At 62.0% G+C, this 21171-nt stretch overlaps 5 protein-coding genes across 5 annotated transcripts; 2 read left to right on the top strand and 3 right to left on the bottom strand.

The window, feature by feature from the left end:
- Nucleotides 1-301: 301 nt before the first annotated feature.
- On the bottom strand, nt 302-2066 carry VTJ83DRAFT_7458 (uncharacterized protein; the record flags this gene model as incomplete). The annotated part of the gene is made up of 5 exons (XM_071014282.1): nt 302-538; nt 634-1392; nt 1484-1833; nt 1919-1959; nt 2059-2066. The coding sequence occupies 5 exons, from the start codon at nt 2064-2066 to the stop codon at nt 302-304; spliced, it is 1395 nt and encodes a 464-aa protein (XP_070863675.1).
- Nucleotides 2067-4169: 2103 nt separating this feature from the next.
- On the top strand, nt 4170-9965 carry VTJ83DRAFT_7457 (uncharacterized protein; the record flags this gene model as incomplete). The annotated part of the gene is made up of 2 exons (XM_071014281.1): nt 4170-9889; nt 9959-9965. The coding sequence occupies 2 exons, from the start codon at nt 4170-4172 to the stop codon at nt 9963-9965; spliced, it is 5727 nt and encodes a 1908-aa protein (XP_070863674.1).
- Nucleotides 9966-10698: 733 nt separating this feature from the next.
- VTJ83DRAFT_7456 (uncharacterized protein) lies at nt 10699-11520 on the bottom strand (the record flags this gene model as incomplete). The annotated part of the gene is made up of 1 exon (XM_071014280.1): nt 10699-11520. One exon carries the CDS (start codon nt 11518-11520, stop codon nt 10699-10701), a length of 822 nt encoding a protein of 273 aa, XP_070863673.1.
- Nucleotides 11521-12600: 1080 nt separating this feature from the next.
- On the top strand, nt 12601-14882 carry VTJ83DRAFT_7455 (uncharacterized protein; the record flags this gene model as incomplete). Its single annotated transcript, XM_071014279.1, has 3 exons — nt 12601-12833; nt 13212-13954; nt 14038-14882. The coding sequence occupies 3 exons, from the start codon at nt 12601-12603 to the stop codon at nt 14880-14882; spliced, it is 1821 nt and encodes a 606-aa protein (XP_070863672.1).
- A 1713-nt stretch (nt 14883-16595) lies between these two features.
- VTJ83DRAFT_7454 (uncharacterized protein) lies at nt 16596-18638 on the bottom strand (the record flags this gene model as incomplete). Its single annotated transcript, XM_071014278.1, has 1 exon — nt 16596-18638. One exon carries the CDS (start codon nt 18636-18638, stop codon nt 16596-16598), a length of 2043 nt encoding a protein of 680 aa, XP_070863671.1.
- Nucleotides 18639-21171: the final 2533 nt, after the last annotated feature.

Here is a 21171-nt window from a genome sequence, read left to right as displayed (position 1 = left end):
GCGTCAACCAACCAGTGTAAGGAGATCCAGGCCAATCAAGCGAAAAGAGGGGAGAAGAATAAAAGAGTTTCAACCGCGTTCAACTTGATCCGGTCGTTGTCGTCCTCGCAACGCCATTCCACTAGTATGTATAGATATGCGTAGGCAAAAGATAAACTAATACCTTGTTCTCTCCCAACCATCCCCATCCCTGAACCGAGGTAACAAAGACAAAGACCAGAAAAAAAAAAAAAAAACTCCAAAAAAAAACCGATGCGTTTTCATTCACTCATGCCTTCGTTTTGCCTGCCCGTCATTCCGCTCAGCCCATCCTCTTGTCCGTCTCCGCCGACGACGCGGCCGGCCCGTCGCCCGGGTCCGGGTTCAGGTAGTTGGCGTCCTCGGCGGCCTCGTACTCGGCGATCAGGTCGAGCACCACCTCCTTGGCCTCGTCGAACTCGCTCAGGCTCTCCGAGAAGGGCGCCGTCTTTTTGTACCCCTCGAGGAAGGCGTTGCGCTTGCGCATGCCGTCGTACTGGCGGTATATCCTTTTGAAGAGCTTTTTCCCGTCCGGGCGGACGGGTTTGGTTAGAAGCGGACGAAAAGGACTTGTGCTCCAAAAAAAAAAAAAAAATAAAAAAAAAGAAGGCGTACCGTGGCGATGCTGGTATGGTTGGCGAGCATGAGGCCGCTCACGCGATGGGCCATGGGGATGTAGGGGCTCCGCTTGGTCAGGGCGACCTGGATGCTGGCGGGCCCCCAGGGGATGAAGGTGGCGAGGCGGCGCTCGCGGATGCGCAGCAGGCTCTTGTGCACGTCGGTGGGGTCGACCTCGCCCTGGATGACGTTGAGGATGGAGATGTAGCAGCTCTTCTTGCCCGGCACCGTCGACACCATGCGGTTCTTGGGCTGCAGGAGGCGGCGCATCACGTCGAGCACCGTCGTCTTGCGCACCGTCTTGGCCTGCTCGACCTGGTCGCCCGTGAAGGGGGTGTAGGCGGTCATGAGGAAGTGGCAGCGCGGCGTGGGGATGAGGGAGGCCAGGATGCTGACGAGGTCGTTGTGCATGTAGCCCGGGTAGCGGAGGGTGGTGGTGCTGGCCGACATGACGGTCGAGACGAGCTGGTTGGTCTGCTGGAAGGAGGGCTCCTGGAGGTGCAGCCGGTCGGCGGCGATGTGGGCGAGGGCGCCGTTGTCGAGGACCACGACCGAGTCGGCGTTTTGGGTCAGCCGGCGCATGGTGAGCATGCTGTTGTAGGGGTGGACCACCACGTCGCCCGAGTTGGTCGTGTCGGGGAAGACCGAGTACGTCTGGATGATCTTTTTGGGGAAGCGGTCGTTGAGGCGCTCGAGGAGGAACGAGCCCAGGCCCGAGCCCGTGCCGCCGGCGATGGAGTGAAGCATCATGAAGCCCTGAGGAGAGGAGCAGCGTCAGCGGCTGGTCGGCGGGTCGGAAATGCCGTATAGGGAGCAGACAAGGAAAAAGAAAAAAAGGAGCTCGTACCTCGAGCGAGTCGCTACCGTCGGCCTCGCGGTCAATCATCTCCATGATCTCTTCGTGCACCTGCTCCCCCGTCTGGTAGCCATCGCCCCAGTTGTTGCCGGCGCCCACGCCGCTCTTGCCAATGTAAAAGTTCTCGGGGTTGTAAATGTTGCGGTAGGGCCCGGTCTGGATGCCGTGGATGACGCGGGGCTCGAGGTCGATCAGGATGGCGCGGGGGATGTAGCGGGTGTCGTCGCTCTGGTAGTAAAAGACGTCCTTGCGGTCGCCGCCCTCGGTCGCAAAGTCCTCGAGGTTGCCGTCCTGGCTGATGCCGTGCTCCTGGCAGAGCTGCTGCCAGAATTGGCTGCCGACTGGATGCGCAAAGCAAGTTAGCGTCTCGTACAAATCCCTATCGGAGCGTCCATGGGGGGGGGGGAGGGGGGGGGATCTACTGACTGCTGTTGCCGCACTGGCCAGCCTGGATGGTTATGATTTCCCTACGGTGCGTCGCATGTCAGAAAGGGCGGGCGGGAAGAAGGTTGGCCAGCAAAAAGAGTATGGAGCAGCATCCATGGCGGAGCATGGGTGATAGGTACCTCGGCATGATGGTGGTGGTGGTGGTGGTGGTAGTGGTGGTGGTGTGGTTGGTGGCATTGGTGTTCTGTCCAAACAAAGAAGTGCCGGGCCGCAGAGCGGGAAAGTTGCCGATGGCCCAGACGTGTAACGCTCCAACGCGTAGGGGAGGCCCGTTCCCGCGCGCGACCTGGCTGGAACGTCCCGGGCCCCGCACTGAAATGAATGTTACCGGAGGTCGGTAACACCGGTATCGTTACCAACGGAACCGGGGGTGGGTGGGGGGGTGGGCGGAGGGGCCGACGTTATGTCAGCGTCATGAACCCTGCTCGAGGTACCGTAGGTTTCCAAGAATCCATCATTTCAAGTACCTACCTAGGTACAACACCCAAGCAGCCGTAGCTAGCTTCGAGGAGCTGGTGGCTGCTGCAGGCTGGATAGGTACCTAGTCAGTACGTAGGTAAAGAGGTAGGCAGGAGGAGCAGAACAAGAGACACCTCGGCCACGAGATGCACGAGGTGCGCTGGCTTCCAGCGGAGGTCTGCAAGTCAATCTCGGCTGTCGGGTTGGTCAGTCAAGGGGGGGCATCGGACATGTCTGCCCCATCCGCCAACGTCTGTGAAAGGTGGGCGACTCGGGGGTCTTTTTTTTTTTTCTTCCGCTACCTAACGACTTCTGCTGTCCATATTACCTTGCAGGTTCCCTGACTACCTAAGGGAAGGAATTCAAGGACGCACTATAACTATAATAATACACAATAGGTACACAACGGGAGTCTCGGGCCAGGGTTCTCTGCCAAACCCTCCGACTCGCCGTCGGCTTCGACGCGGATTTCTTTTCTTTTCTTTTCTGATTCATTCCCGCTGCAGGTTCCCAGTCTCTTCCCTGCTTCCACCTGCATGACAGGACCGAGAGCCATGGGTGGTCATGGGTGGTCATGGGTGGTGGTGGTGTTTTGTCGTTGTAAGTACCTAACCACACCAACCACCAACACCAGGACGTCTCAGGAGAGGAGAGCCGTGTGTGACGTAACTGGTTGATACTGCGTGCTAGTAGTGCGGTCTGGTTGGCTTGCAGTGGTTGGCCTGCAGTGGTTGGCCTGCAGTGGTTGGCCTGCAGTGGTTGGCCTGCAGTGGTTGGCCTGCAGTGGTTGGTCCATGTGCCAAGGTCAGGTCCAGTGTCCTTTCCCCCCCTTCCCCGAATTGAGGCATGGGCCGGCCAAGGCTCCCAGGCAGGCCAGTCAAGCCAGGCAGGGAAAGGGCAGGGAGGGGAGGCATTTCCATGCCGCCGACGAGATTGCGCGCTTGCCTTCCAGGGTAACTATGTAGTTAGCAGCCACCGTCCTCTTCCTGTTTTGTTCCAGCGTCATGAACCTGCCCCTGTCCTGGAGCCTTCCTTCCATAACACGACCTGGCATTCAATTCACTTTTTGGCGCACAACGCGAGAGGGAGCCCAAGGCCAATTTTTGTCTGTTTTTTTTTTTTCTCTTTCTCTCTTTTTTTCTTCTCCTGCCCTTTTGACATATCCTCATATCGTTGCATCCCGGCCACCACACTTCAAACCTTGAAACGTACCGTCACGACGACCAAGTAGGTCAGGTACCTTTGACGACCTGCAATACGACATTACGTTCCTCCTACGCGGGACCCCCGGATCCTCCCTGTCCTCTTCTAACGAACGTCTACTTGTACCTTGCTTCATACACAGAAATCACCCCACAACATCCTACGACTTCCATCCCTCCAACCACCCATTCATTCACCACACAACTCCCCCCCCTTTTTTTTCGGGAGATTAGCCAGCTCTCCTTCTCCTTCTCTTCTTCCTCTTCCTCCTCCTGTTGTCCGCGCCACTCAGCCCTACGAATTGCCTAATTCCTGACCCGAGACGCCGCCCTGAACCCCGGACGCCTGCGCCCCTCCCCCTCCCCCCTTGTACGACCCCCGTGCGGCTGTTGGTGATAGTGGTGTGCGTAGTGGTAGTGGGATTGGCGGTGGTGGCCCGGACCCTCGAGCGGCGCTGTATGTCCAAGGCTTTCCTCACCACCAACAACAACAGCAACAAAAAAAACCCTGAGCTGCCGTAGCATCTCGGTTCCATGGTCACGGTCACGTTTGGACGCCGTCGATAACCATGGCCGACGTCTCCCTCTCAGACCAGGCCGTCCGGAGGAGGGACACGCCATTGACCCCGGGTACCATCTCCAGCTTCTCTGCCATGCAGCAGGCAAGAGTCGTCAACCCGGCCTCCTCTCCCCTCGGTTCCGACCAGTACGATTTTGCCGTCAAGCCGAACCCCGCCGCCGTCGAGAACGAGCACGCCGAGAATCCTGCCGCCCCCGCCAACCCTGCGAAGCGCGACCCTTCCCACCCTCCCCACGAGAGACGCTCCCCTCTGCCGACCCTCAAGGTCGAGGCGCCCCACGTCCCGAACCCCGGAACCACGACCGAACCCTCCTCCCCCACCCACGCTTGCAAGAGCGTGCAGTTCTCCCACGATGACACCAGCCCTGGCCCCGACCCCGACCACGCCGGCGCCCACGCTCGCACCGGCTCCTGGGACACGCGCGACGCCCTCGGCAAGCTCCGCGGCTCCGGCTTCATCTCCAAGCTGAAGGAGCTGGCCGGCCCCGGCGGCAGCGGCCACCCCACCCCGCGTGCGTCCCTCCACGCCACGACCCCCGACGTGCCGTCCACGTCGAGCTCGCCCACCGCCCCCCGGCACGCCGCCCGCCCCCCGCGTTCCGGCTCCGGCCACGAGGGCAGCGACGACGACGCCGACGCCGAGGAGACGGCCGACGAGGTGGCCGCCGGCCGCGTCCGGGGGATGCAGAGGAGGAGGAAGAGGAGGATACGGAGGCTGAGGATGGACAACCTCTCGCTCTCCATGCCCGCCACGCCGCAGCTCAACATCACAACGCCCGACACGCCGGACGGGCCGGGCAGGCTGGGGTTCCTGCGGCGTGCGACCTTGGGCACCCTCGACGATCACGGCTGCTCCGAAGGCGAAGGCCGCGACAGGCTCGCCGTGCAGCGCGGGCTGAGGAGGGGCACCGCCTGGATGGCAAGGACGGGAGACGACGGGGACGACGCCGACAGCCCCGGCGGCGGCGGCTTGCGCGTCGGTCATCATTTTCGAAAGTTGTCAACGCTGGGCGGCGGCGGCGGCGGCGTGTCGGACGGCGACGCCATGAGCCCCCGCAGGCCCTTCTTTGGCGCCGACAGGGCCTCGACGTTTGGCGTCCAGAAATGGCGCCAGGTCAAGGGCGCGCTCAAGATGCTGCGCCAGAAAAAGGACGAGCAGTTTGACTTTTCCAAGTCGGCCGAGCTGATGGCGGAGCTCTTTGGGGGCGCCCCGGCGGTGCTGATGCTCGCGAGCATGATACAGCGCGACGAGCACGGCAACAAGAGGATCCCCGTGCTGCTGGAGCAGCTTCGCCTGCGCATCGTCGACAGCGCCCCGGCCCCGGACAAGGACAGCGAGAGGCACTGGATCTTCACCATGGAGCTCGAGTACGGCAGCGGCCCGAGCCAGATGAAGTGGACCATCAAGCGCACCATCCGCGACATTCTCAACCTTCACTGGAAGTACAAGCTGACCCTGACGAGCAACGAGGGCTTCTCGTCCAAGGTGTCGGACGCCGCCGCGAAGCGGCCCAAGCAGCCGCGCTTCCCCCTCTCGGCCTTCCCCTACCTCCGCGGCGCCCGCGGCGTCGAGGACAACGAGGAGGAGGAGCCCGGGAACGAGCCCCGCGCCGACGAGACGGCCGGCGAGCTCACGGCCGGCGAGGTGACGGCCCACGAGGCCACCGACGTTGACGACCGGCCCCCGATGCGCAGGAAGCGCTCGCGGATGCCCTACCTCGGCGCCGCCCGGCGGAAGCCGTCGGCCCTCGGCTCGGCCGCCGACCTGTCCCAGGGCGCCGCCGACGCGGCGGCCCAGAAGCGCCGCTACGTGGAGCGCCAGCAGCGCATGCTCGAAAAGTACCTCCAGGACATGATCCGCTGGCTCATGTTCCGGCCCGACAGCAACCGCCTGTGCCGCTTCCTGGAGCTCTCGGCCCTGGGCGTGCGGCTCGCCGCCGAGGGCAGCTACCACGGCAAGGAGTGCTACCTGCACATCCAGTCGTCGCAGGGCCTGGACTTTCGCCGCGTGCTCACCCCGGGCAAGGTCATCGCTCGGCACAGCCGCAAGTGGTTCCTGGTCCGCCAGAGCTACATCGTCTGCGTCGAGTCGCCCGAGAACATGAACATCTACGACGTGTACCTGGTCGACCCCAAGTTCCGCATCGTGTCCAAGAGCCAGGACAGCAAGGCCCGGCTCAAGGAGAAGGCCAAGGAACAGGAGGAAGACGTCGACAACCTCGACCCGTCGGCGCGCCCCTCGGCCCGCAAGCACCACACCCTCAAGATCATCACGTCGGAGCGCAAGGTCAAGCTCTTCTCGCCCAACCAGCACCTCATCGCCCAGTTCGAGGAGTCCATCCTCGAGATGCTCAAGGACACGCCCTGGCACCGCGAGAACCGCTTCGGCAGCTACGCCCCCGTCCGCACCGGCGTCCACGCCCAGTGGCTGGTTGACGGCCGCGACTACATGTGGAACGTGTCGCGCGCCATCAGCATGGCCAAGGACGTCATCTACATCCACGACTGGTGGCTGAGCCCGGAGCTCTACATGCGGCGCCCGGCCTGCATCAGCCAAAAGTGGCGCCTCGACCGCCTGCTCCAGCGCAAGGCCGCCGAGGGCGTCAAGGTGTTCGTCATCGTCTACCGCAACGTCGAGGCCGCCGTCCCCATCGACTCCGAGTACACAAAGTTCTCGCTGCTCAACCTGCACCCCAACATCTTCATCCAGCGGTCGCCCCACCAGTTCAAAAAGAACCAGTTCTTCTTTGCCCACCACGAAAAGATGTGCATCGTCGACCACGACATCGCCTTCCTCGGCGGCATCGACCTGTGCTTCGGCCGCTGGGACACGCCCAAGCACCCCGTCGTCGACGACAAGCCCACGGGCTTCGAGCCCCAGGACAACCCCAAGGACGCCGAGCACTGCCAGCTGTTCCCGGGCAAGGACTACTCGAACCCGCGCGTCCTCGACTTCTTCAAGCTGCACGAGCCCTACGAGGAGATGTACAACCGCTCGCTGACCCCGCGCATGCCCTGGCACGACGTCGCCATGCAGGTGGTCGGCCAGCCCGCCCGCGACCTGACCCGCTACTTCGTCCAGCGCTGGAACTACGTCCGCCGCGGGCGCAAGCCCACCCGGCCGACCCCGTTCCTCCTGCCCCCGCCCGACTGCAAGCCCGAGGAGCTCGAGGCCATGGGCCTCAGCGGCACCTGCGAGGTCCAGATCCTGCGCTCCGCCGCCACCTGGTCGCTCGGCATCGAGGACACGGAGCACAGCATCCAGAGCGCCTACATCAAGATGATCGAGACGTCGGAGCACTTTGTCTACATCGAGAACCAGTTCTTCATCACCTCCACCGAGACGCTCAACTGCAAGATCGTCAACGGCATCGGCGACGCCCTGGTCCGGCGCATCATCCGCGCCCACCAAAACGACGAGGACTGGCGCGCCGTCGTCCTCATGCCGCTGCTGCCGGGCTTCCAAAACGAGGTGAACCAGCCCGACGGCTCCAGCATCCGCCTGATCCTGCAGTGCCAGTTCCGGAGCATCTGCCGCGGCGAGCACTCCATCTTCGGCCGCCTGCGCGCCGCCGGCATCGACCCGGAGGACTACATTCAGTTCTTCAGCCTCCGCCAGTGGGGCAAGCTCAACAACGGCGTGCTCGTCACGGAGCAGCTCTACATCCACGCCAAGTGCATCATCGTCGACGACCGCGTCGCCCTCATCGGCTCGGCCAACATCAACGAGCGGTCCATGCTGGGCAACCGCGACAGCGAGGTGGCGGCCATCGTCCGCGACACGGACCTGATCTGGTCCACCATGGGCGGGAAGCCGTACCAGGTCGGCCGGTTCGCCCACACCCTCCGGTTGAGGCTGATGCGCGAGCACCTGGGGCTAGACGTGGACGAGATTTTGGAGGAGGAGCGGCTGGCGGAGGAGAGGTATCGGGAGGAGATGGAGGAGATTTACGGCAGGGTGGGGGAGGACGAAGAGGAGGGCGAGGACGAGGGACCCGGCGAGGGGAGCTCCGCCCGGCCGACGACCAAGCTGTCGTTCAGCGAGCCGCCGCTCAGGTCGCCGCGTCACCAACACAGCCACAGCCATAGCCACGGCCGCAGCCTCGGAGATGATCACCGCCTTTCCGAAGAGGAGAAGGAGCATCCTTCCCAGCGTCGTCATCGTCTTCGTCATCGTCGTCGTCGTACGGCGAGCGCGTCCAAGGACGGGACATCGCACGACCACGATCACGATGATGATCGTAGGAGCGAGAGCGGGAGCGGGTCGCCCGAGCCGGAGGTGCAAGACGAGAAGCACGCCCTCGACGTCGAAGGGTTCAGCCCCGACGGCTGGAAGGCCGCCCAGGTGCGGGACCTGGACCAAGGCCGGGACACGGTCGTGGTCAGCGACCGCGAGGTGCTGGTCTGCGACGTGGCGTCCGAAGGCAAGGGCAGCTTGGAGAGCCCCCGGCCGAACGCGGCGCACGCGCACCACCCGTCGTCGTCGTCGCTGAGGCCCGCCTCGAGCCTCGCCGGCGGGCACGACGGCATCCCGTCCGTCCTGCCGCTCGATCGCAAAACCAGCGAGCAGCCGGGCCTGCCCCGGCCGTACCACATGTCGCCGCCGCCGGCGGAGGATGGCACGGACATTGGCGGCCCTCCTCCTCCTCCTCCCGGCACCGCCACCTCGGCTGCCACCGCCGCCACCGCTGTCGCCGCCGCCGCAGCGCGGACCGCCCGGGAGGTGCTCCCGCTCGGCATCAAGCTGGCCAAGATCGACAAGGATTGCATGCGCGACCCGCTCGACCCGGCCTTTTACGAGGACGTGTGGTGCCGCGCCGCCGACAACAACACCAAGATCTACCGGCGCGTGTTCCGGTGCATGCCGGATTCCGAGGTGACCAACTGGGCCGAGTACAAGGAGTTTGGGACGTATTACAAGCGGTTCAAGGAGAGCATGGAGGAAGGGCTGGGACTGAAGAGGGAAAACGAGGAGGGCGAGGGGCCCGACGTGGCGGCGACAAGCGAGGCCGAGAAGGCGGGCAACGTGGCTCGCCCGCCGACGGGGGATGCGGCTTGGGATGAGAAGGCGGCTCTGGCGACCGAGGGGGAGCATCAGCCGCAGCAGCCGCAGCAGCCGCAACCGCCCCAAAGCCGGGCAGGTCATCCCGCGGACAAGCAGGACTGCGCCGTCAACTCGAGCCGCGACACCCTCAGCTTCGCCGCAGCCACGGCTGCTGCCGCTGCCGGAGGAGAAGCAAGCAGCACCTACGGCCGCCGCGGCAGCACCCGTCAGCGTTCGAGGTCCGACAGCCGCAAGGAACGCCGGCCGACCTTCAGCTCCCACCAAGACCGCGAGAGGCCGCCCCCAACGGGCGTCAGCACGACCTCCACCACCCACAACGGGCTCTCCTCGCTGGGGAACGGCAGCTCGAACGGCGACATCGCCAACGCCATGACCAACAATGCCAACGGCGGCGGCGGCGGCGGCGGCGGCGGAATCAAGCCGACCGGCTCGCAAAAGCACACGAGGAGGAGGCGGGCGACGACGCGGGGATCGCGGCCGCGGTTCGGCGGCAACGACGAGGTGCTATCCAAGGAGGAGGCAGAGGAGCTGCTGCGGCTGACGCAGGGCCCGCTGGTGCAGTTTCCGTACGACTGGCTCGTGGTCGAGGAGACGAACGGGAACTGGCTGTTTCAGGTGGACCAGGTGGCGCCGTTGGCTATTTAGTAAGCTTTTCTTTCTCCTTTTCTTTTTCTCTTGAGAGAGAGATGTGGTGGGTGCTAACTTTGGAATAGCAACTGAGATGGGCGCGTCTCGTCTCGAACGGCCACGGTTACGGTCACCTTACCAAACCTACCGACCTAGCCTACCTCGGCGAAGGAGGGAGATGGGAGAGAGGGTCAACGGCCCCGTCTCTGTCTCTGTCTCTGTTTGGGTTTGGACGGCTAGTTGCCTGGCTGTCTCTGCGTGTTCGCACCACCTCTTCAAGAGGAGAGAAAAAAAAAATGCTGTTGTTGGGCATCTACAACTACTACTTACTACCTATACCACTACCACCACTACCACCACTACTACTGCTACTACTGCTACTATTACTATTCCTATTACTACTAGAACGGGGCATTCTGCAGAGCATGTTTGGCGTCTTGGGTCTTGGATCTTGCTTCGTTGCTCCTTCAGAATTTCTTTCCCTATGTGTTTCTTTTTCCGGGTGCGGGAGTTGGGAGGGAAGGAGGGGAAACAATGGCATCGCATTGCCTGCTTGGCGGCGGGTGAGAGAGAGAGAGAGAGAGAGAGAGAGAAAGAGGGGTCATTCACAGCATCTCTTGGTTTCTTTTTGGTTGTTACATTTCATCCCCCCCTGCTTTTTTTTTTGTCTGTAGGCCTTTTTATTCTAGCTTGCTTGCTTGCTTGCTTGTTTGCTTCTTGCTTCTCTCGCGTTTCCATCATGGGGCAGGTACCGCATATAGCTCGTGTAATAGATACAGTGCACATTGCAGCCTTCGTGTCTGGCGTCCATGGGCTTGGAGTTTTGTCACACCCGCTCGCTCACCCAAATGGCGCCCCTGCACCCGGCGCGAATGACGCCCGTGAGCAACCAATGCGGCTCGGCCTTCTTTGCGTCGTGCTCGACGGCGTGGTCGAGGTGCTCGAGCTCCTCGTCGCGTATCCTGCGCAGCGTGTCGACGAGGTGGCGGAACTCGTCGCCGACCTCGTACCCCTCGGCCTCCCACCCGGCCACCATCTCGAGCAGGGTGCGGATCTGGGCGTTGTAGTGGTCGCCGATCTCGGTCTCGACGGCCTCGGTGCAGGCCATGGCGGCCTCGCGCGACACGACGCCCGTGGCCCAGCCCAGCCCCGTCGCGAGGGCCGACCAGAGGGGGTACAGCGCCGAGGGCCGGACGCGGTGCCGGGCCAGCAGGGCGTTGAAGGTGCGCAGGTGGCCGGCCTCCTGGTCGTACATGTGCCGCATCAGGGGGGCGAGGTGGGGCTCGCGGGCGACGACGGGCGGGGTCTGGTGCGTGTAGATGAGGGTGGCGGCCAGCTCGCCGGCCTGGTTGACGCGGAGGGCCGAGGCGAGGAAGGCTTGCTGCGAGGGGGTCAGGGGTTTCTTTTTGCCGGCTTGGTGGGAGGGGGAGGGTTGGTGAGAAGGGGGAGAAGGAGGAGGAGGAGATTGTTGTGGCTGTGGTTGTTGGGGTTGTTGGGGTTGTTGCTGCTGAGAAGATGAGGAGGAGGAAGAAGAAGAAAAGAGACGTGTGCTGGTGGTGGTGATAACGCTGGTCTTGACGAGAGAGGATCGAAGAGGGAGAGGGTGGCAGTGCCTCCATGGCTGCCAAAGGGCTCTTGGAGTGGCCATTGTGAAGGATGCCGTTGACCTTGACGATGGTGAAGGACAAAAGATGTGTCGTATATGTCTGTCTGTATGTGTGTGTGTGTGTGTCTGTCTGTCTGTCTGTATGTGTGTGCGTCTTCTTTTTCTGCTCGACCACCACCAGCTCACAAGGAAAAAGAACAAAAAATCCGAATGTCAGAAAAGGAAGCAGGGGGGTAATTGACCGGGTGGTTGAGCGACCCGGTGGAAAGATCTCGGTGGGCTAGGTATGGCCAAAAGTGAAATGGAATGATGGAAGATGCAGTCAAGTTGAAGATGATGTTGCCCAGGAATGTTGCAAAAGTGGGCTGATTGGGTGGGGATCCGATAAGATGCCCCACGTCCCCGTCCCGTCCCAGGTCCGTCTTGTCCCTTGGCACGTGGTACGTGTGTACTATATACTATACTATAACTACGCAGTAACTACACAGTATAGTAGTCACGTTACAGGCGCCAGTAACAGTAGGTAGTTATAGTACTCAGTACAGCTGCAGTTAAGGGGGGGGGGGGGGCGAGCAGGCGTCACCGTCAGCCTCGTCCGTGCCCCTTTCCCCGGACTAACTATGGGGAACCAATGCCAAGAACAGGCTTCCCGTTTTCCGTTTTCCGTTTTCCGTTGTACGCGTTCCGTTTCCCGATTTCCTGGTTGGCGCAATTGGAAACGTTCGAGTTTCGGCTTCAAAGACTCGCCGTCTTGCATCCCCCAACATCAACATCCAACCCTCCCTCCCATCCATTGATCCTCGCGAAGCCTCCCTGGGCTTCCCCACGAGGCTTCTTCCCCCTTCGAGCCGGCGTCGCCGCCTTGGCCCCTTTCCCTTGCCGTCCTCGCTCGCCGGCTCCCGATCCCCCCCCCCCCCTTCGCCAACCTCGGACCGCCGCTACACTACGCATCGACGCTCTCACACGGCTTGGCCTCGCCGCGCTGCTCGACTCCCCATCGCGTCTTCGTCATCGTAGCCGTCGTCAAGGCTGCGCAGTACGACATTGCGCATCGCCGGACCGCCCGACCCAACGCCGCCGCCGCCGCTCCCCGTCCCTTTCCCCCCGTCCCCAACCGTCATCATGTCCGATGTCGATGATGAACTGCTGGCCCTGGCCGGCGGCGACGTGTCGTCCAGCGAAGATGAGGCCATGGACATGAGCCGCGACGGATCTCGCTCGCCGTCGCCGCCGCCAGCATCCTCCTCCAAAGACAAAGAAGCTCCGTCACGGGGCACGGCGGCAAAGACAACGTCCAAAAAGGCAAAGGGGCGCGCGTCCAGGAGCGACGACGAGTCGGAGGACGAGGGTGAAGCGTGAGTCTTGTTGACCTGGGCTTTTTATCTTCTCTCGTTGGGTCATGGTTCGATCCATACCGCACGCCACCGCTGGTCGCTCGGGGAACGCGGGTTCTGTGCAAGTGTTGAAGAGCCTGCCGATCCGAGAACAACACGTCGGCATTGGTTGTTGGAGGGCGCAAGTATGGATGGGCTTTCGGATTTCTTTCTCCCTCTCTCTTTCTCTCGATCTCGCATTCTTGCCGTCTTTCTTTCTCGATCTTTCTTTCTCGATCTTTCTTTCTCGACCCAACCCACCGACTTCAATACCTTTTTCTTCTTCTTTTTCTTCTTCTTCACGACCGACATGGCGTTCCCAACCAGCCATCGCCAGCTAACCGCCATGCCGCCCTCCAGATCCCCTCCGGGCTCGCCGAGCTCCCAAATGTCGGCCCCCATGGACGAGTCCGATTCCGACTCGGACGCCCCTCCGACCCGCCAGGATGACGAGGTCCTCTACCCCATCGAGGGCCTCTTCAAGTCCCTCGAGGAAAAGGCCCGCATCATGAGCATGCGCGAGATCGAGCGCGAGCAGATCCTGGCCGAGCGCAGGGAAGAGAACGAGCGCATCCGCCAGAACCGCATGCTGCGCCAGCTCAAGGTCAACCAAGAAAAGGACAGCAAGAAGCGCAAGGCCAGCATCGCCGACCTCGAGGACGCCTCGTCCCGCAAGCCCTCCCGCGCTCGCACCAAGGCCGGCGAGAGCAGCGAAAAGATGGACACGCTCCGCCGCGCCCGCGAGGAGCGCAGCAACCGCAAGGAGCAGCGCGAGCGCGAGCGCGAGCGCGAGAGCGACCGTCGCAGGCAGCGCTCCCCGTCGTACCGCCGCAGCCGCAGCGCCTCGAGCCGCCGCGCCTCGAGCCGCGGCAGCGATGACGACTGGCGCGGCGATTCCCGCCGGAGGTCGCGCTCGCCGGACCAGCGCGAAACGGCCGCCGACCTGCACGACGTCGAGCGCATCCGCCTCGGCCGCTCCCGCTTCGCCGAGGTGTGCTACAACCCGGGCTTTGAAAAGGCCATCACGGGCTGCTACGTGCGCATCAACATCGGGCCCGATCCCGCCACGCGCCAGGAGGTCTATCGAATGGCCGTCATCAAAGGTACATGCACACATGCCACACATGCATGCCTACCTCCCACCTTTCCCTCCCCGCTTGTTCGCTAACGCCATCCGCCATCCCAGGCTTCACCCAAGGCCGGCCCTACGCCCTCACCGACGCTCGGGGCCACCAAATGGTCGTCGACCTCTACGTCAAGGCCGCTCACGGCAAAGCCCAGCGCGAGTGGCCCTTCATCACCTGCTCCGACCGCCCCTTCACCGAATCCGAATGGGAGCGCTACAAGAAGGTCTGCCTCTCGGAAGGCCTGCCCATCCCCGCCAAGCCCGACCTCGTCGCCAAGATCGACGACATCAACCGCCTCCTCCGCCACACCTGGACCGAGCAGGAGCTGGCCGAGAAGCTCAAGAAGCAAAACGCCCTCCACATCAAGTACTCGGGCGTCGAGCGCGACCACGTCGCCAAGCAGCTCGACCTCGCCCGCGCGCGCGGCGACGAGGAGGCGGTGGCGCGCCTGCAGGAGAAGCTCGAGAACCTCGAGGTGCCCCGGCTCGCGTTCCGGACCCAGCTCAAGACGGCCGCCGCCGCCGCCTCGGGCAAAAGGTCGGACGGCAACGGGCCCCCGTCCCAGCAGGAGAAGCTGGCGCTGCTCAACCTCGAGAACCGCCGCAAGAACGCCGAGACGGTCCGCAAGGCCCAGCTGCTCGAGCGCGCCCGCGCCAAGAAGCAGGTCGAGGAGGCGCAGCGCAAGAAGGCCGAGAGCGCCGCCGCCAACGGGAGCGGCGACAGCCGGGGCGCGACGCCCGGCGGGGAAGCGGGCGGCGGCAGCACGCTGCCGCACATCGCCAAGCTGCAGGAGCTGCAGCGGAAGCAGGAGGAGAAGAAGGGCGTGCCCGTCATTCATAAGCCCTTGATGGAGGATGACATCATCGGGGCGTTGGATTTGGACATTGACGTCGAGATTGAGTAGCGGGCGCGAGGGGGGGGGTCGTGATGGGGAGGGACAGGCAGACGGACGGAGGAAGAGAAGCATAGGGTGTGTGGGTTGGGTCCATTGGCGGATGGGTAGTACGGTAGTACGGTAGTATAGAAAGGGGGGACGGGGAAGTAGAGAGAGAGAGGGGGAGAGAACGCCTACCTACCTGGTTCTCTCGGCCTGCATACATAACATATCCTATTTGAGGAACATGGATGAATCTCTGGTATTCGCTAGCAGGAGGTACGGCATGTCCCCCCTCCCCCTCCCCGGCGGCCTCGCCAGGAAGGGCGAACAAAACAATATTAACCAAACCAACGGGGGAGAGTGCCTCATCCCCTTGCACTTGGAAGATGAAGGTAGTAAGGACAAGTCGATACTCTCACCGATGCTGGCTGAGAGGGACGGAGGGGCCGGTACGTTCATCTCGTTGAAAAAAAAAAAAAAAAAAAAACATGGTCGAGAACACAGAGCGGGTGTTGTTGATGCTTGCGTCTCGCGGTGCCCTCCTCTCTGCGCTGCATGCAGAGCACTCTGGGAGACAGGACAGCAGGACAGAGAGGCCTGCAGAGCTTCACCAGGGAGAAACACGGTGGACGAATTGCTAGGTAATACCCTTCCTGTGTTTCTTCTTCTCTCTATTCATCGCCCTCTCGTCGCCTATAGGGTTCATGGACAGCATACAACGACGGCAAGACACAACAACAAACAATACGGAGCGCAAAACATCAGAAAGCAGAAACCAACAACAAAAGCACCAACCCTTCAACGGCCTCCCGACCTCCAAACCCTCCAACCACCCTCACGCCCGCACTCACGCTCGCCATCATACGCAAGAGACACGCACACTGCCTAAACCCTCACTTCACACGCACACGCACACACCGGACCTGGCACCCAGGCGTTGGTTGGTTGATGGTAGGCCCCGACCGAGGGGCTCAACCAAAAAATAATGTCTTTCAACAAGCTCTGCTTCATTCGCAACAAGCTCGCCCATGTCCCGTCGCTTCTGCCCAGAGCAACAAAATCTGCCGCCCAACACACACACACACACACACACACAAACGCACCACACCTCCCCTCCACCGTACCCGCGAACCCGCGAACCAATCTCCCTAACCCATACCAACAACTCCCCGTCAACAAAATACCACAGACACCCGCCATCACCTCCCGTCAACCACCACCCCTAACCACCCCCGGGCTTTTTCGTTTCAGGAGGAGAGACTACCCCCCACTCACCCTGGGTACCTCCTTTCCCCTTCCCCTGCGTCCGCCTAGCCCATGATGACTTGTACGTGCATAACGTGTATCGGTTGTCCCTCCACCAAAAAAACAAAAAAAAGCAGCGATGCCTCCCAAGTCTGTTTGTTTGTGTATTGCGCGTGTCGTCTTGTACAAGAAAATCCAAAAATAACCCAACACCAACCGCCGCGCCCCCCCTCCCGTCTCGGGAGGAGGAAAAAAAAGTTGTTAATCGTTGATTAAAAGTTCATGTATTCATTTCGCAAACTCGCCGGGCTGAAAGGGCAAGAAAGAAGCAGCAACCCCCCCCCAAAAAAGTCGTGAAGCGGATAAAGAGGTGGACGCAACCGCAGGCGCAAGGGGGTGTGGGTGTGTGTTCGTTGGCTCGTCAGGGGTTTTTGTTTAAAAAAAAAAGAATAGCAGCAGCTCAGAGGACGAAGAAGAAGAAGCGAGAAGGCTCGGTCAGAGGTTCTTCCTCCTTCCCCGCTTGGCCGGCGGCGTCGGCACCGGCGTCGGGCTCACAAACGTGACGTGCCTGTTCTCGTCCTTCTGCTTGGTCTCGAGCCGGCGGCGGGTGACGGGCCTCGGCGCGGCCTGGACGGCGGCGGCGGCGGCGGCGTCGCTCTCGTCGTCGAGGTTGATCTCGGCCACGTCCGACATGTCGTCTGCGGAGTCGGCATTTCCAGCGTCGTCCGAGACCGCCGAAGACGCGTCGTCCGACTCGTCGTCGTACTCACCGTCGTCACTAACCAGCGACGGCGCGTTGTTGCTGACGAGCGTGTTGGGGCTGAGCTCCTCCACCCCGTCCATCTCGTCGTCGTACATGGGCGTCTCGGGAAGCCGGGGCGAGTCTGCCGTCTCGGGAGCAGCAGCAGCAGCAGCAGCAGCAGCAGCGACGGCGGCGGCGGCGCTGACGTGCTGGGCCTTGTCGTGGTTTGCCCAGGGACCGGCGGGCGCGTCGGGGAGCGACGAGCCGTCCGGCCGCGACGGGACGCGCATGACAGCCGGCGTCCGCACGCCCGCGCTCGCCGCCTTGGCCGGCGTGGTCGCAGGAGCGATGTTGTGCTGCTCGGGAACGGGAGAACGGTCCAGATCGGACTCGTCGGCATCCTCATCTTCAACAACGCAGCTCATATCCACCTTTGTCTTGGCGTCGGCGACCTGCTCGTGGAGGTTCCCGCCGAGCTTCCTCTTCTTCATCAGCTGCGACAGATAGGGGGTGTCCGGGGAGGCAACAAAGTCACGTGACGGTTCATCGGACGGGCGGTTGTTGTGGGACGAGGGCTTCTGGGACGACGTGCCGGGGATGGCTTGCACGCCTGGCAACTGGCCAGCCTTGTAGAGCTCGACGGACGCCTGGATGCGCGAGAGAAGGACCTTGTAGGGCTCGACGTCCGACTGCGCGTCGGGCCGGGCCAGGGGATGGGCGAGGCCAGAAGGCAGCGGCGCCGACGCGGAGGAGGGCTTGCGGTCCTCGCCGATGACGGCGCCGCTTTCATCCACCTCGATGGGCTGGCCACACTCGATGGCCGCCATGTCATGGCTCTTGAACTCGCGCTTGTGGGCGATACGGCAGTGGTTGATGAAGCCTTGGGTGCTGGAAAAGTCCCAGCGGTTGCAATCCTTGCACACGAGCTTGACCGTGACGCCGTCGGGCCGCTTGAGGATGCAGCCCAGCTGCTTGTCCCGCGGCGGCGCGTACCCGGCCGTCAGGGCGTGCAGCTTCTGGCCCGCGCCGCTCCTGACCGGCCGCCCTTTGCCGAGCGCCACGGCGTCCGAAACACTGTTCCTCGTCGCCCTGCCTTCGGCGGCGCTTCTCGCGCGGGTCCCGTCCGCCACGCCGAGCGGCTCGGGCTGGAGGCCATCAAACATGGGATCGGGAATTAGCCACTTAGCATAATGGCGCGCATACGGGCCCTCGACGACGCCAAAGGGCGGCGCCCACTTCGGCACGGGCTCGCCGTGCGCCGTCTTGAGCGCGGGGCCCTTGCCGCTGCTGACGTCGAGCATCTGCTGCGGCGTGGGGCACTGGACGGGGTAGGGCATGAGGTGGCAGCGCCTGAGCTGCTCGAGGGCGATCTGGCACCTGGCCAGCTCCTGGTTGATGAGGCGGAGCTCCTTGTGCTTCAGGAGTATCTCGAGCCCGAACTGCATCTGGATGGTCTCGCGCACCGCGTCCAGGTCGACGGCGGCCTCGCTCGGCTGCCGCAGGCCGCGCCTCTCGTCCCGATCCGCCGTCGCCGACACGGGGGAGGGCAGGCCGTTGGGGTGCTCCTCCGTCTTGACGCGCTTGGCCGGCTGGTAGGCGCAGGCGCTCGTGTCGACGAAGTCGGGGCGCCGCTTGCCTGGGGTGGTGGGTGTGGCGGGCTCGGAATCCATGGGTGATGAGGAGGAGGAGGGTGATGATGATGGTGAGACGCACGGGCGACCGGGCCGCTGGTCGGCATCTTCTGAAGACCTCTCGCTGCCCCGGGACTCGGATGTCCAGAAGCGAAACATGGACATGATGTCGGGCGGGTGGGAGTAACGTCTGGCTCCCGCAGACGCCAGGAACGCCAGACGTTGTGAGGGATGTGGCGGTGAGCCGTTGGGTTGTCGTCTTGTTTTTGCTTTGTCGCCAAACACGCGGTCAACCGATGTCAAGTCAAGCCTGACAAGGGGGGTGTGTGTTGCGCGATGCGATGCGACAAGGCTAGGCAAACGAGGCAAAGCTGACGTAACTACGCAGCTGCCGAGCCGATGACAGCTGGGACCGTGAGGGTGGTGGGCCGCGTGGGGCTGGAGACGCGCCGTCCGACGGTGGGATTGGTGGCCGAGGCTGCTGAGTCAGAGGCGGTCTGGGCGATTGCCTAGTCCGCTTAGCGGAGCCTGCTGAGGTGGCCCTGGTGCCACTTTCGGTTCTGGCTTGGAAGCTGCTGGCTCCTCCTGGATGGAGGGAGGGTCGCGGCTGCGATCGCTGACACAGCGACGGGCGAGATTCGGCGGGGGGGAGGGACGTGGTGGTCGCGCGAGTGCTAGTCAAAGCCTCGACAAACGACAACAACGCTTGGCCAACGCGCGCAGGTGGGCGAAACGAGCAGAAAAGGCGAGCGCGAGGATCGCGTGGCAAGGACAGAAGCAAGCAAAGGAATGCGCAAAGGGGAGGACAAAAAGGCGAAAACGGGTCGGTCTGTCGCGCTGCGCGGTGCGCCGGTTTGGGCTCGTCTGCCTGGGAGACGGCTGTTGGGTGCTCTCAGGCGGTGGTTGAAAGGGGGAGAGGAGGACGACTTGGCTGCGAAAGTCGCTGGGGAGATTGTGTTTGGGAATGAGGATGCGACCTGATGCGAACCGGGGACCGGCTTTGGGAGGCAAATGCAACGAATGCAAGGCAACAGGGGGCGGGCTCAGCAAACCAACATGGCCCGGGCCACACCGGAGGAGATCCAGAACTGGGGCCCGACCGAAATGGCGCCACGCCATTGGCCAACGTCAAGTCGGATGGTCTGGGGGGAGTGGGCCTCCGTCTTCTTGGCAAGACAGACGAGCCACCAAGCTGCAGGGCGCCCGAGCTAAGGGATGGAATCCCGAAGCTTCGAAAAGGACCATGCAACAGAGCTGTGACAAGTGGTGCTCCAACACAAAGCGGCCCCAGAACAAACATCACCACCAACAAAAGCCGAGATGCGAACAAAAAGAAACAATACAAACAAACAACCTCAAGGAACCTGGCTGTATGTATGTACTGTGTATGTATGTATTTACTACCTAGTTATATGTATGTAAACAGCAGTTGGATCCTCTGCATGCACCTACGCACAACACAGACGGGCACCCGACAGACTCCCAGGTCCACAGGGAACAGCTCATCCAACAACACATCCGAGCTGAGGTCGTGTGGAGTGCAGACGGACGGTTTGGTGCCATCCATTTCCTAGTAGCACCCTACTGATAAAAAGCCTGGACTGGCGGAGAGATGGAGCCCCCGTTCGTTCAAATGGCCGAGATGGCACAATCACGGCTGATCTTTTCCCCTCCCTTATCGCTTCTCTCTCTCTCTCTCCCCGGCCCCCCTACCTTCGAATATCCATCCATGGTTGAGCCTGCGCAGGGAGCCGGTTTGTTGGATGGCACCGTGCGAGCTGGCATCTGGGACTTCCAGGTTTGTTAGTGGGCCAGCGTCTCGTTGCGGACACTTTGCCGCCATCTCGCCTGCTCCCTGCCATGTTCCGCCAAGAAATCGGGCCACGCACCCCCCTGCTCCCTCCCTCGGCCGGTGAAGTGGTACCTTGGGGTGGGTGGTCTGGATCCCCAACACGGGCAAACGTGAAATTACGAGACCTGTTTGTAATGGCATTTCGTATCAAAATGGATCTCGAGACAACGTTCCCATTGTGAGCCTCGATGGAGCCGCTGCGAGCCGCTCCATTCACATGGCCGCGGAAGCTTCCTCCCTCTCTTTGGTGGGATCCTTTTGGCGAGGTCTTGGGTTTCCATCGAGGGCCCTTGGAGCATATAGTATATACATGGCTCTCTCTCTCTCTCTCTCTCTCTCTCTCTCTCTCTCTCTCTCTGCTAGACTCTCTTATTCTTTCGCTATGTGCATGTCGTACATGATGTGCTGCGTGTGTACAGGAAGGTTATCTGAGGTCATTCATGCTCCCGATTTGGCAGTTCGGGTCCAAGTGCTTTTCTTTTTCAAGCTTCGAAGGCCAAAACCATAGGAATCAGGCAATAAAAAAAACACCGATGTTGTCAAAGTCTAGAGTTTCAACATAGCTCATCAATGGCATGCATGGACTTCCAAGAGTATGTTTCTCTTCCAGCAACCAAAGTACTGTGTACATACGAAAGGAAACCAAGGCTTCAAAGTCGTCAAACAATCAATCCGGCTGGGGCCAGCCGCTGGGGGTTTATCGATAAACAGGTTCATCATCTTCGAGACCCCACTGTCCGACGCGGCAGCGCGGTCCCTTCAAGCGATGTTTGACATGGACATATTCACTGCCTGAACGACGCACCACAACCCCCACCCGACAAAAGCATCTCCTCCTGCCCAGCG

This window comes from Remersonia thermophila, chromosome 7 (genome assembly GCF_042764415.1).
Source record: "Remersonia thermophila strain ATCC 22073 chromosome 7, whole genome shotgun sequence".
Classification (NCBI taxonomy): domain Eukaryota; kingdom Fungi; phylum Ascomycota; class Sordariomycetes; order Sordariales; family Chaetomiaceae; genus Remersonia; species Remersonia thermophila.
This window is presented reverse-complemented; position numbering and strand designations above follow the sequence as displayed.